The 15,791-nt window shown below is 38.6% G+C and overlaps 1 protein-coding gene across 1 annotated transcript in view; it reads left to right on the forward strand.

Moving 5' to 3' along the window:
- The first annotated feature begins 2,463 nt into the window (after positions 1-2,463).
- LOC104966550 (low-density lipoprotein receptor-related protein 1B-like) overlaps positions 2,464-15,791 on the forward strand; it is a 91,502-nt gene continuing 78,174 nt past the window's right edge. The window contains exons 1-10 of the mRNA XM_010795734.1: positions 2,464-2,641; positions 2,884-3,083; positions 3,742-3,930; positions 4,052-4,200; positions 4,435-4,528; positions 4,757-4,873; positions 5,535-5,654; positions 6,957-7,076; positions 9,951-10,067; positions 11,080-11,186. Of these exons, the coding sequence (XP_010794036.1) occupies positions 2,547-2,641; positions 2,884-3,083; positions 3,742-3,930; positions 4,052-4,200; positions 4,435-4,528; positions 4,757-4,873; positions 5,535-5,654; positions 6,957-7,076; positions 9,951-10,067; positions 11,080-11,186 (1,308 nt within the window). The 5' untranslated portion in view covers positions 2,464-2,546. The remainder of the gene's footprint in view (positions 2,642-2,883; positions 3,084-3,741; positions 3,931-4,051; positions 4,201-4,434; positions 4,529-4,756; positions 4,874-5,534; positions 5,655-6,956; positions 7,077-9,950; positions 10,068-11,079; positions 11,187-15,791) is intronic.

Consider the following 15,791-nt stretch of genomic DNA (forward strand, 5'->3'; position numbering starts at 1 on the left):
CAAAAACACAACATGGCAAGCATATTTCCCATTTCATGACGTGTTGAGCCACCCTTTGATTTTTTTGTGGCAATAATTTTTTCTAAAAGAAATTGTATTTATAATCTACTCTTCAAACACCTTAAATTAAGATTACTCGTTGATTGACTTTTAAAAATATGCATTTTAGCCAGAAGAGTAGTTGTATTTATTAACTGTGTGGTNAGTACTCAAGGCTGGCTATCCGCCGCAACTTTTTCAGCCTGCGTGTGGTTGACTTGTGGAATGATCTGCCAGAAAGCGTTGTCACATCCAAGACGGTTAACTGTCTCAAGTCCCGCCTCGATCATTACTGGTCAAACATCACCTTCACTTTGGACTATGTGACTGTTGCCAGCATCCATAGCATATGAAGAACAGTGATCTACTTATTTATGAGCGACTAAAAGGCCTTCGGCCTATTTCAGCCGTATCCTATTGATTGATTGATTAATGATTGTTTTTATTTATTGTTTCATATTATGGACAAATATGCTTTCATGTTTTTAAAAGCAAGTAAACCATGTTACAAAAATGCTTTTTCTTTGTGTTAAAAACACTTTACATTGATGAAATAATATAACAAAAAATGATTGATTGAACTTCTCTGTTCTATTTTAAATGTTACTTTGAAATGAAAAAAACAACTTTCAAGATCAAAACATAAAGACCAAATGAATCTGGAGTGTGATCGGTGAGTCACATCCAAATGCTGACGTTGGTCTCAAGTTAACCTTCAGTGCCACATAAAACAATGTCTTTGATCAATAGTGCAATATTAAGGATAAAGAAGAAGAACTCTATGGGAGAATCAACTCATTTTTTCCCAAGGAGGCAGTTGTGATTGAAAATACTTCACAAAGCGTCCCTTTAGTGACTGTTTTAAGTTCAGTCGTGTCCAAATTACCTCCTCGGGGACAGCCAAGTCTTTTGCCAAGACTATATATCCTCTCGCAAATGATGACAGAAAGGGCCTCAAAGCACGTCGTGTTCCTTAATGACAGATTGCATGGTTGCTGGCATTTTTTTCTTTTTTTGTAAAAAGGGGGTTTTAATGATGTTAGCTTTATCTGCCAGCTGGCACAATGATTGTTTATTCTGAACAACTGCTTTTTCATACTTCACAAGCTAGACTGTCCTGGGGATATTGATAGAGTTCCCAGACAGTTCCTAGATTTTATTTACATCAGTTAAATACTTTCACTTATATTTTAATATTTTAAGTTAATCTCTCAGTGAGATTAGCGCAGTGAGATGATTTTTTTCCTAATGATTGTCTCTCTGCTGCTTTCCCTCCTAGCCGCTTTAATAACATAATTAGCATTTACATTGTTAAGAAATACTCGTGCAAAGAGTACTTCTTTCCAAATTTTCTTGCATTTCTGCAATATACAGTTCTACACTACCATTTATTAATTTACAACTGATAATATTTGCAATGAGATGGGTGAAGTGGTTTGTATTCACATTTGCATGACATTGCATTTCTGTTTGTACCTGGTCAAACCACATTGTATTGCTAATGAAGCTCTTTAAAATGCACAGCAAATTGTTTTGTGCACATTTAAATGTTTGAAAATGTTTTCACTCAGATCTATATATTAGCCAGTACAGCTGTAAATGCACATGAAAATACTATTTGTACGTGATTAAGAGTCACTACAAGTCTGTACCTTAGACTGTATATGTTCTTTACTGAGTGAGAATAATGATATGCTTACTTAGATCGTCCACCGTTGCTGTCATACAGCAGCAGAACGGATGTGTGCCCTCTATATGTAGCCTCTTACAAGGTATGCATGATTTTGGGTGAAACTATACTATTACCTTTTTTTTATTGTTTAAGTCTTAAGACAGTTTCTGGCTCCAAAAACATGCAGTGCACCAACTACTTCTCTTCACACAAGACTACACAAGAAAATACATTGGATTATGGCAGTCTTCACCAGATTCCTGGCCTAAAAAACACAACATGACACTTTTAACTTTCAGCAAAACTCTAGCTCTAACTCAACTCATGCCTTATGTAGGTGGCGCAAATAAGGAAGTAAAGGAAACACAAAGAACATATTCATTTTACGATCAAAGCTACTTAACATATCCCTTTTTTAGATATAAGAAATTTATACTGAAGCAAACCACAATTGACAGTGTCTTCTGTATATGACTCGCTTACTTAACAACAACGCTCAGCCTCTGTTCTGCAGTACCCTTCAGCAGCTGTGCGTCACAGAGGATATGCATTTGTAGCCATTACCGTTCAATTGTACATTATCTTGTGTGTCAGAAGTGAATAAATGAAATAACCACTTGTCCTTTAATGCCATCTTATTCTTCAAAGTTACTGTACTTCAAAGTTATTTACAATCATTCATGGATAAATGTATAGCAATAGACAAACCTCTATACTTAAAGTGATCTTCCTTTCATTGTGTTACTAGGTAGTCCATAAAACAGCAGTACCCAGTGCCTTAGCAGTGGATTGGATTGGGAAAAATCTGTACTGGTGCGATGCAGAAAGGAAAACAATGGAAGTTTCCAAAGCCAATGGTCTCTACCCAACTGTCCTGATCAGTTCTGGCCTCAATAGCCCCACAGATCTAGCTCTGGACCCTCAGACTGGGTAAGCTTATCACCACAACTGTAAAGCTCACCATAAATCCTTAGTGTTTTCTTAATATGGATTGATTTCGTAGCCTGAGGCAGAACAAGGATATACTTGCTCCTTTCAGATGGTTAACCTGGAAACTGTTAGATCAATTTTGCTTGATGTGTATCAATATGTGTCAAAGCTCATTTAAATTCCTATCACATTCCGCCTGCTGGAGAATGTAGCTCTTTGATCTACGCTGTACTTCTGACTAGGTACGTGTTCTGGGTAGACTGCTGCGAACCCCCCCACATCGGCCGTATTGGCATGGATGGTCGAGGGCAGACGGTTATCGTTGACACGGAGATCTATAGCCCCACTGCCCTCACTATCGATTACACCAACAAGAGGCTATACTGGGCAGACGACAACCACATCCTTCTTTCCAACATGGATGGAACCCAAAGACGCAAAGGTGAGACTCAGGTGGTACGTCTGTCTGTTGAACGCTAGTCTGGAGCTGGCAGCTGGTTAGCTTACTGTACCTTAGAAAATGCTATCTCTATTTGCTCCAACTCTTACTTTGAGAAAACATATTATGCTCAAGTTCACATTTGTATGTTGTGCCTCTACTGTGACATGTTTACATGCTTTAATGTTTAAAAATATCTTTATTTTTCTCAAACTGCCTGCTGCAGCTCTTTTAACCCTCTGTCTGTAACCAAAGCTGATTGGTTAGCTGGCCGGCTCTGTTGTGATTGGTCAACCGCTCGTAGTGCTAGCCAATAGAAGTGCAAGTGTTACATAGTGATGTCATTTCAGGTAGTGTGTGGGCGAGAAACTCCTGTAGTGCACTTGTTTAGCCTTTTCACACCATTTACATGCACATAAACCTATTTAACACATCGCTGTTGATGTTAAACCGTAACGTGGAAGTTGGACTTAAAGTATTGACACTGTTTAAGTCACTAAATGTTGGACAATTAAAAATGTGACTGAGCTATTCTAAATGCTTTAAAATCTGGATAAATAAATGTGTGTGGAGGTGACTAATTGGAAGTTGATGTGAGTGCTAAACTGACTACAAAAAAGAATTGAATTGAATCTTGCCTTGGCCATTTGTCCCTCTCCAGTGTCCTACGATCACATCCAAGGGGTAATGGCTCTGACTTTGTTCGAGGACTTTATCTATTGGACGGACGGTAAGTCCAAATCACTTCGACGTGCTCACAAGACGACTGGCGCTCAAGGGATGGAGCTTCTCAACTCCTGGCAAGCCATCAAATCCATCAAGGTTTACCACTCCCTGCGCCAGCCTGAAGGTACGGAGTCCATCTGGCACTCCTGTTGGTTCTACCCTCCCATGCTGAGCGGTTGTTGCCGAGTTTCGAGAAGGAAAGTATTTATGTTACTTAGTTTTAATCTCTGTGTCCTTCTGTACAGTACCCAAGCACCAGTGTCAGATTGCGAACGGAGGATGCAGCCACCTGTGTCTTCTGTCTCCCGGTGGGGAACACAAATGTGCCTGTCCCACAAATTTTTACTTGGCTGCTGACAACAAGACATGTCTCTCCAACTGCACTTCCAGTCAGGTCAGCCAACTCCCCCTCCCACTTCCTGCTTCTATTTGTCCATGTTTTTTCTTGTTTCTTTTCCCTCCTGGCCAAATTGCTTCACTCTCATAGTTTTTCCTCTTCAGACATATACTCGAAGGAGATGGTTGTATATTGATTTTGACTTTGGCTTTGAAGAATGTTGAAGCTAAAACGAGTCAAATATTCATGTTGACCTCAAATTCTGTTTTTATTTTTTATTTGTACTTCTAGTTTCGCTGTGGGACAGATGAGTGTATCCCTTTCTGGTGGAAGTGTGACACGGTGGACGACTGTGGGGATGGATCGGATGAACCTACTGACTGCCGTGAGTGCCATGTTGTTCAAAGTTCAAAGCTTTAGAATAATACTAATGTATACCAGAACACTTCAAGGTCATCTTTGAGGGATATTAATATTGATTTGGAACTGTGTTTCTGTATTTGCTAGTTTATATGTTTAGCATTTAATGGCATTACACAATACCTTGTACTGATATATATAATATCTGATTGAACTTTTAGAGTATATATATAGTTATGATCTCTTCCAACAGCGGAATTCAAATGTCAGCCTGGGCGCTTCCAGTGCGGTACTGGCCTGTGTGCTCTTCCTCCATTCATCTGTGATGGAGAGAACGACTGTGGGGACAACTCAGATGAAGCTAACTGTGGTGAGGATCTAGCAACTTTAGCTCTTTAATTAATTAAGGAAATCTAAGTGGTTCTTTTTCAACTTTTTTTTAAATGTCATTCAATACTTCTTCCTTATTGCTGTGCTGTTTCTACATTTGCCAGAAACCTGTCTGGCTTACAGAATCAATTAATCTGTATGCCCAGTAGTGTCATGTCTTTTGTCATTTTGATGGTGATGGTACAATTTGGTGTTAAAACAATCAGTCTAGAAATTAATGAGTTGATCACCGGGAAATGAATCAAGACCACTTTTAATAATTGTTTGGAAATCAATTAATTGTTGGAATAATTTATCAAGTCAATTTAAATGATTGGGCTTGGGGCTCTTTTTCACAATAAACAAGCTATTTCAAAATGTCACCTTGAGTTCTAATGACATTACGAACAGGACATTTTCCATTAATTGGAAACAGAGTTAAAAATATGAATATGAAATATGAATCATAATCCATATTCAATAAAAAAAAAAAGTAAAAACAATGGATGTTTAAAAAACCAAGCAAATGTATTAGCTTTTCATAAACTGACCAAGTTGCAGGGTGAATGACTAGCAGCCAGTAAATGCTTTGCTTTGTCTCGACATCCCATCATTTCTTATTGATTCAACCTCCCGCTGCTCCTGCCCATTTTCTCTTTCAGAGACATACATCTGTCTGTCAGGCCAGTTCAAGTGCACCAGGAAACAGAAATGCATCCCTCTTAACCTGCGCTGCAACAGTCAGGACGACTGTGGAGACGGAGAGGACGAGACGGACTGCCGTAAGGCTCTGCATTATTACTTTCAAACTCATGGACTTAGAAAATGGCTTTCAGACCGGAAAGCTCATGAATAAATCCCTGTTTCAATCTGTCCCGACAATGCAGCAAAAGCCTATAACACAGCCACTATTTTAAGATTAGTTTTTATATATAAACAACTGTGGATAAGATAAATCTATTGGTCATGTGTATTTTCAATTTTATTAATATTTTGAAGTTTCGAAAAGAAAACAAATAATTTCTCAAATAAGAATCAATGTATTTTTTATATTTGATTTTATACTCTCCATTTATCGACCTAGTTACGATGCATCTCACTCAGAATACAAACTTGTGTTTTTCATAAAGATTAGGTAAAACACAAGAAACTTAAATACAAAACAAAGATAACATAATAGTAGAAATAACAAATGTAAACAGTAATATATATTTAATTTAAAATTAAAGCTGATTACATGACATTGATACGCATAAGGGACTAAGACATTTTCCCATTATGTATACAGAGGGGTGATTTTTAAATATACATATATACTCAGCTATACCAATACTGTATACATATACATACATACACATGTATACATATACATATGTATGCACATACGTACATTTTAAGACTTAATATATAAACAAATAAATAATAAATAAACTCTAAAGTTATATATATATATACAGTATATATATACATTGTTTTAATCTAGTGGATAAAGATATATCATTTGAATTGTCCTTCTTTTAACATGTTAGATGTATTTCCTGCTCCAACACAATGCATGACGACATGTTCATTCGGTATTCCAAAAGCAGCCCTTGTGTTGGCCTGTTCCTGTGAAAAGGGATTAGTTATTGAATTGCACAGAGGATAAGACCAGATTTCCTCTGCCCTGATGTAACTCATCAGAATATCACACCCCATTCAAGTCTTTCAGGCTGCTGTGATTTGTCTTGCATGTGATTGCAAGTGGGGTCAAAGTGGGGGGAGAGGATGCAAGATGTAAGGAGGGGGAAAGAGAGACTTAAAAAAAAGACTTTAATTAAAGTGAAGCTAATTACTTCACCCCTTCCTAGTCTTCCACAATGATTGGATGTGGTTTTAAATGCACTTTTGTAATGAGCATTGCACCGCTGAAATTAAAATGCTATCTGTAACAATGTGAGGTTTTATAATAGGCAACACAACAACTACTTGTTATAATAAAACACTGAGCAGGTATGTGAGTGTTTAGGGGGATTAATGGCTGCTCATTGGCTCTTACATTTTGAATGTTTCAAAAATAATCCAAATCCTCTCTCTGCTCACAGCTGAAAGCACCTGCTCCCCGGACCAGTTCCAGTGCAAGGCCTCCATGCACTGCATCTCCAAACTCTGGGTCTGTGATGAGGACCCCGACTGCGCAGACGGGTCGGACGAGGCTAATTGCGGTGAGTTGTGGGAACCCACTTAACCATAAATCACAGCACTTCACTTAATTTTCAGCTAAAGGGGGGGAAGGATCTGATTGAATCGGAATTAATTTTACACTTGGCTTCACTCTGGTCCGTCTCCATCCTTCATCGGATGATGTGTGGAGGGAGAACCACATGAAGGACAGCTGTTCGCTTTTGTCGATAAGAGCTCAGCGTTATGATCTCAGTTTGCTGTGTGACCTCACAAACATACACACAAAATAAAACAAAAAAACACTTTTGCAAGGGCAGGGCACCTTGGGAACTTTTTCTACATCAGGAGGAAAAACTAACTTTTGAGGAGTTTTCATCAGGGCTGTTTTGGCCTGAAATGCCTCTTGAAGAGACATAATTATGTTCACTCCACAATTATGCTAAACCCTGCAGTTTAGTTTTAAGTTTTAGCAAAAGAAAAAAATATCCAATATTTTTTTATTCATGAAGTCAGTCATAATAATACAGTTTATTATTCTGTACATAAAATATATATATATTTTTTATGTTATAATGTGTTTTACTTTAGCACGTAATATCTACAAATGATGCCTTCACAATTGGGCCAGGTGTTTCTATTTTTGATAGTGTTGTCAGTTAATGCGGCTTGCACAAGATTGCAATTTGAGAATTATGAATGCTTTGATGTGTGATGCTTCACACCTCCTCTCAATAGATTTCCTTTGTAATTTCAAGTCGGTTTCATGTGACTGTTTTGCTGCTGCTTAAATGTCACTTAACTCGAGAGGACCCTGATGTAACATTGAGTAAATGCTTATCCCGCTTTGTTGAATGTGTTCTGATGTTTGACTTTAGCCCCTCAAACTGTGTTATATGCAGTGTCATCCTGTAATTCATCACCTAAAAAGTTCTCACAGAGGTAATGCTGCTTTAGAGCTACTTTATTTTCACTTTGAATTATCTCAGACAGTTTAAGGAAGTTTTGCTTGTTAGCACCTTAATGAGCTCTAGCTTAGCGGGGAAATATTACTCCTGTGTCACATCTTTTATATGCAGTTAGTGACTGAGCTGCCTCCTAATGAATTGCCGCCTTGTGTCCTCGGCTGCTGTGCTCAGCTTTCCCTCCTGATTCTCTCCTCCTGCTGTCGTGTTGGAAAGAGATCCAGGCAGAATCTGCCTGGATCCTTATGACACATCTCTTCCCTAACCGATAACAGCGTTACCTTGGCTATTATCCCTGATGATGTCTGCGCTGAAACAACTTTTTAAAGGGAGGCTGAGTTTGACTTTGAATCCAAATCTGAGGAAGCATTGCTCGAATAAATATACAAAGCATCTGTTTCTTTTTGAAGTGAATGCGGATATTTTGGATAATTCCACCACTAGGCCATTAATGTTTAAACTGGGTCTGATTTAAGAATGATATACTGCAGACCCTTCATACTTATTCCCATATCAACCGCAAGCCACCGTTGACACATTCACCATAAATACCAGTCACTTTAAACAGCATACACATTAATACATAAGATAACCTTTATTATTCCTTTAGAGGAAATTCACTTATTCACTCTGGTTTTATTTTACAATTACACAATTCTGACCCGAAATACACACATGAACAAACAGGACCTATAGACATGCACTAATGGAGAGTGGGCAGAGCCACGGAGCTGCCAGTGTAATGGTGTCTGGGAGCAGTTTGGGATGTGGTGCCTTGCTCAAGGAGGTGAACTGCACCTCTCCAGCTACCAACCCCACTCCATATATTTAGGTCTTATCGGGACTCGACCGGCGACCCTTTGGTTCCCAAGACAAACTGAGCTACTGGCACCAAAGTCGACTCTTAAGTGCCGTTTATTGACTCACAGGAGTAACATTTAAAATGACTTTTTAAAGATGTTCAGCTACTGTGGCTCAGGATGTAGAGCAGAGGCCCAACAATTGGAAAGTTGGCAGTTTCATCTCTGGCCCTTGCAACCAACATGTCAATGTAACAAGCTACTGTATATAACCCCATATTGCTCCCGATTGCATGACTTCTATATGTAAATGTCCTTTTAGGGGTCACATAGTAAAGGAGTCCATTTACCATTACATTTAGTATTTAGTAGGAAGCTGCACCTTGGTGTTATTCCAAGTCTCCAAGTTCCCAATTTACTTTGAGCTTATATGTTTTAATGTGCCCACACTCTTTTCACACCTCGTGAACAAGATGAATAAAGTTCATCATTTTAGATTTTTTATTATACGTTTTACTTTAGCTTTTCTCAGAGAGACATTTTCTTTACTGGAAACTGTGAAGATTCATGTGCTCTCTTGCAACAGAACAAGACTTTAAACTAGTTACTACGTATCTGGTCTTTTTGGGAAACATATTTGTTAATGAATATTTATTTCAACTAATATATAACAAATAAATACCATTAAAGACCAAGAAGTGATGAGCTGATATAGACCAATACAGAACTAAGTTGCTGTTACTGTTTATAAGCGATGGCATTTAAACATATAATTAAACCACTGTGATATGTACTGGTACTGAAACAGAAACACTTTGGGTCGCGGTATATAGAAAAATCAAAAATCAAATAGCTCAGTGTTTGTTGTGTTCTGTGAATCTTTCGGGTGTTTTTCTTGAAGAAAGCTCAATGTTGCCAGCTCCCTGTCACAAACTGTGTTGAGGGTGATTGGGAGCACAGTCAGGTATTTCATCTTACTGTGAGTTAGCCTCTGGAGTGTGCACTGTGTTTTGAACTCCGTGTCAGACTTGCTTAGGGAAACCCTGAGGAAACCATGATTACACGTAGAAAATACGGTAGCTTGCGCGCCATTAATATTCATGCTCTTTGAAGCCATTTTCATCTTTGTGTTTGTTTGCTCTTGATGAAAAAGATGAAAAGACCTGCGGACCTCATGAATTCCGCTGTGAGAATAACAACTGCATCCCGGACCACTGGAGGTGTGACAGCCAGAATGACTGCGGAGACAATTCAGACGAGGAGAACTGCAGTGAGTACCCGTCTCCTTCACTTTCTGGCAGCTCAGTGTGTTCTTTATACACTACTGACGTTCTACACTGAAGAATTGGGTTTCTTAGAAGACACTTGAGAGCCCCTCCCACCACCACAACAAATTATATGTCTCCCACACACCTATGTATCTGTGGGTAATGTTTCCCACTATCTACTGCGCCAGACACAACTCTTATTATTTGTGCTTTTTTTTTCTGATAATAATATGAGACTCAGACTCCGGAGCTCTTGATACCATCTCTTCTCTGCAACTCAACCCGCTCATATTCCCTTTTCATATATATTCATGCTCACTTTTTAGAAGAAAAACTTGTATTTACTCGTGGAATGACACCTCGTTAAATTCCATTTATTTTGCGCATTGTACGTGTGTGTGTGTTTGCCTTTACGTCACGTTTGCATGCCTTTTGTGTGTTCCTGCTGAGTGTGCATCATTTATGTGATTTATAAGGTGCTCATTTCCCATACTTATTAATGTCACATGAATGCAAATAAAAGCCAGTCAAGTGGTGGATGGTGAAGAATTAAGCAGGTGGACCCCGCAGACAGTGGAGAGGCTGCAAATCAGATTTCTTTGCTGCAATGCCTGCTGGGACTCTCTGTTGCAGCACAACTCATAACACACACCCTGGGTTAGCTAACAGTCCTTGATAACAAGGGGAGGGCCCAGACATTGGATGTGATGCAGCTGTTTAGCTGTGCCCTAATATTCTCCTCAGGGACACACTAGCACTAAATGGCTGAAGCTTTTTGGCTTTGGAAAGTGTGTTGCCCCCCCTCCATTGTGAGAGCAGCCTTGAATGTATTTACGTCTTGATCAGCTTAGCTCCTCCACTCCTAATACAAAATGACTCTAATTAGCTAAATGATGGTTTTGCCAACACAGCACATTTGGCTGATCACTGCATCGGGGGATGTATGTATTTTTCTGGAAAAAAATAATCAATTTGGCAAGATTTTATATCTGTTATGTTTTTTTCTCAACTTAGAGCCGGTCACCTGCAACCACAAGGACTTTGCCTGCGCTAACGGAGACTGCATCTCGTCCAGATTCCGCTGCGACGGGGACTATGACTGCCTGGATAATTCAGATGAGGCCAGTGTTTGAGCTATGTGTGCCACTTACTTATGAATCAAAGAGGAAGGTAAACCCACAAGTGGTGCTAATGAGGCACAGATATGAGCGGGACGCTAAATTAGAAATAAAATACTGCACACTTCAAAACTGGCTCCAAACAAAGAACACTTTTAGAGGACCAGTGTGAAGGAATCAGGGGGATTTACAGCCAGAAAGGGGATATAATATTCATAACTATGTTTTCATTAGTGCATAACTCCTAGAACTAAGAATTGTTGATCGCATCCAAAGTGTCTTACATTTCAACCACATTTCCGTCAGTCCCTCCAATCTAGGAAGCTTTAAGACATGCTGGAAATCATGTTAGGAGAGAAAACATATCAGTTAATCCTCAGAGATCCCTCTTCAATCCTCACTGAAGCTGTTAGACAGTATTCAAGATGGTAGACCTAAACAACCTTTTAAGCGACGATCACGGAGCGTGGAAATATAAAGCCCTTTTTAAATATATACATAAGGCGCATGTCCTGACACACGGTCTGTCATGTTTCTGCATTAGCCCAACTGACAGACCAAACACTGGTTCTAAAGAGGGTCTCGAATTTCTTTGCCACTTTGGGCCACTGTAATTTCCCAACGCGCTTTCAAAAGGAGGGGTAGCGGAGGGATATTTATTATTCTGCAATCTTACAGCTAGACGCCACTAAAACAAATCACTGGACCTTTTATCAAACATTAATACTTCACAAAGTTTTCCTTTTCTGTTATAATAGATATTAGGGATGTAACGATACCAAAAACTCACGGTACGATAATATTGCGATAAAAAGTCCACGGTACGATATTTATCGCAATATTGAAAAATAAAGAAAAACAATGTGAATTTTTTTTTTTTTTACTAGAATTTTTTTTCTTATTAAATAATAAATCTTATTGTACAGCATTTTAGTAGGATAGTAGTATTTTAAAGTTTCAACAATATAATAATCAGACCCTGCAATAAATAGAATAAATCAAGTTTCACTTTAGTTTTTCAAGTACCGTAACTCTAACTCACTAACTCACTCACTCAGCATCATCAAGGTTATCTTTTAGGAATATGAGCATGTCCACATTTCCAGGTAGAAGCTGGGATGTTTGGGCGTTTGCAATATCCCCTGCTGTGGAAAAGACTCTCTTGCTTGTTACTGATGTTGCTGGGACAGAGAGACATGCTTTGGCCATGGGTGACAGCAGTGGGTAAAACTGTGCATTGTCTCTCCACCACTTCAAAAACAATACAGTTTTTGCCAAGAAGGTGAGGCTTATTGACAACTTCGGTAGTCGTCAACAGACAGGTAGTTCCGTGTTTCTCGGGCGTCGACCGACCTGTGTGTGGGAGGCGACCGTGTGTGTATGAGTGCAGAGTTCCTTGTACTTCCCGGGTGATCTCTTCCCGTTCCATATAGTTCAGGCGTTCGGCGAAAACAGTTGATGTTTAGTGAGTCCCTTGGAAAAGTCAAAAACCGAGATGATGTGTCACACTTCTTCACTTGCTAAAGTGTGTTTCGACTGACTGTTTTCACAAAGAGCGTCAATAAACGAAGGAGGATTTTGTCTAACTACGAAGCAGAACGTCACGAAACGTTGATTAGTTTGTCATAGTGAAAAGGTCTCGTGTAAATCGTCTTGTGACACTGGTAAAGTATGACAGCTAATTTCATAGAGTTAGTCTTAAAGTCTCACTACAGTAAAAGTTCCTGACGTTAATCGTACCTCTTTAAAGTATCTCCTGATAACTCTTGTACAAAGACCTGGTCAGTGGTAGGGTGCATTAAAAGGGGATTACGAAAACATGACATGATGGCCATGTCCCGTACGACGTGATTAAGTAGATTATGTCGGTAAGAAGGTAAGTAATTTGGTTACAAGGGATTGTATGTGACCTACATACGGTTGACTTTTATTCCTGACTAAAGAAACTTAAGTTTTAGATGTACAGCGAGCGGAGTTAAAATATAAGCAGACCCATTTCCGAACAAGCTTTCGTTAACTGGACAGCTGTTCGTTGGTTGTTTGGAAAGTGATTTAGTCGTAACTCGGCATTAGAGTTTATCGATAACGTCTCCTATCGGAAAGAAAGGTGGTATATATCTATATTTTCTTTGTCTTTTATTCTTTTTTTGTTAAGGAGCCCGTGCTGTTCCAAACATGTGTTCCAAATCTTTACAAGATACGTGTTGTACATCTAAGTCCATCGTGAAAGGATGTCAATGGTACTTGGAATACGTTTTGATGTCCTGTAACGAAAACGTGGACAAAGGACCGTCAAAAAGAGTAGAAGGCGGGTAGAAACGTCAGAAGGAACGGTAGTGTGTCGGTGAACCTGCTATACGTCCTCCAACAACACTGTAGCCTTGACCAGGAGTCGTGTCGGACAGAGTGTCGGGAAGACATTTGTTTAATGTCATTTTTGTATTATTAACTTATATGCCATCCCTTAGATACGGTATAACTATACTGTGTCACTTGCAATTGACAATCTTCCTTTGTGAAATTTGATTTATCAAAAGGGAAAAGACATCCACACATTATATGCCAAAAACACGTACAATTACCAGACGTGTTTCCGATTTTAGGGTTTTTACGTGTGGTCTCCCTTGTGTGTGAGGGGTAGACGACCCTTTGTGGAGTTAAACCCATGGAAACAAATGGTTAGACATCGGTATTACTGTAGTGATAATTTGTTAGCGTACAGATAACCGAACGCGTAAGATACACTAAACGATTCTTCGCCCTGTAGAGATTCGCCAACTGGTAGAGTTTGCTCGGCCGGTCGATTGGTTAGCTCGTCTGACCCCGAGACACAAAGTCTGTCTCCGCACTTTTCTCCTATTATAGCCATTAAATAGCACGTGAAACGGGATAGGTGAGTATTGTGTTAGTTCCCTAACTTCAAGTAGTGGATAACCTGAATCACGACACTTTACTAAGAAGGGTTTTGTGTGTGTGTGTGGTGGGGGGGGGTGGTGGTGGTGGTGGTGGTGTGTGGGTGGGTGTGTGTGTGTGTGTCGTTGTGTTTGTGTGTGGTGAAAATTCTTTAAGCGAAAAATATAAGATTACATCTAAAATTTTTTGTCATAAGAAAGTTGAAACTTATTCCCTACACGGAAATGCCTCTCAGTGACCTAGACTATAGTCTCCCTTTCTTTTACCAGGTTGTTGGAAGTATACTCGATCCGATGTAATCCACAACTCCATAGGTCAACAAATGTGACCTCAATTAACTAATAAAGATTTAGAGTATAAAAATTTGAAAAACATGTTTACAAAATAAAACTTATAAACTTCACCACGACTGGCTTGTTTTGACGACTTTTTCGCAACTCATTATTTATTCGTCGTCATAACGAATTAAATTCAATACAACACCCGATTTAGGTAAGACGGAAAGCCTCACATCTTATAATCAAAGTATCATAAAAAATAAAAATCCGATACAATTCACGTAGTTTTTGATACAACCAATAATTGTAGAATCGACACCAATCCCCCAATGTTGCTGACCAAATGGTTGCTGCCAATTTTGCTGCATGTTTGGTAAGGCGATAAAATTCTTCTTTGTTCTATATTTTATATATTTTAATCTTAATAAAGGATATAAAAAATAACATAAAATTAAGACTGAAACTTCCATTGAAATATGGTCTGTTCATTGACTTGCCCAATAAATTCCAAAAGAGACGATAAGGTACCGTTAACAAAATATCTTTAGTGTTATTTCGTTATTTAATTGTTCTTATTACTTACCATTATAGTAGGAACTTAATACGTAACCTCGACGGTAGCCAAAGTTGACTAACTCGTAAAGAAACATACGTACCGACGTATTTAGAGAAATGTGTGCACGTTTCGATCTATTTTCGTGTAAACTCGATTAAAGAAGTGTATAATCTCGCATTGTAATGTTACCCGTTAAAACTTTGGAGTATTTAATTTCTATAAGTTCGTATAAATACTTGTTTTGTTTCGTCATAGACAAAGGTACTTTCCGTACCCCCCTAATCCTAAAAGGTCTACGTTTATTTGAGATCCATAAAGTGGTGCGATTACATGAACTTCGATGTTATTGATCTTACCCTAAAAAAAGAAATGTTTTCCGATTTATGGGCAGATATAAAATAGAGGAAAAGGTAAACAGTATAAGTCAATATTACGACCTGACGTTCGACACTGAAAATTGTGGTGGTAATATCTTCAGAACTAACGTCTCGTTTAGTGTTAATAGAGTATCCAATTTATGACATTAAACGTAGACATTGTTATGACGAGAATAAGTCATAAACGGGGTTTACTAGATTTATATCCAGATCGTGTACTTAGTTTCAGCCCTTTACAAAAATAAAAAGTAGATTCTCATATAGATAATAGATAAAACAAAAATTTATCATTTTTTTTTTTTTTTACATAAGTTGGTGTCTAGTAGCTAGAGAAAGAGTTCCCTCTGGACAGGTTGTACCGTCGTTCATCCAATGTTGTACTGTGTATTTTTGTTGTCTATTGTGTTTTCCTGTAAGCATAATGTCCCGATGTCGATGTACATGTGAGGATCTCTGTAACTGTGTCATGGTTGTCATATAAATA

This window comes from Notothenia coriiceps, unplaced genomic scaffold, assembly GCF_000735185.1.
Source record: "Notothenia coriiceps isolate Sejong01 unplaced genomic scaffold, NC01 NC01_scaffold00037246, whole genome shotgun sequence".
Lineage (NCBI taxonomy): Eukaryota > Metazoa > Chordata > Actinopteri > Perciformes > Nototheniidae > Notothenia > Notothenia coriiceps.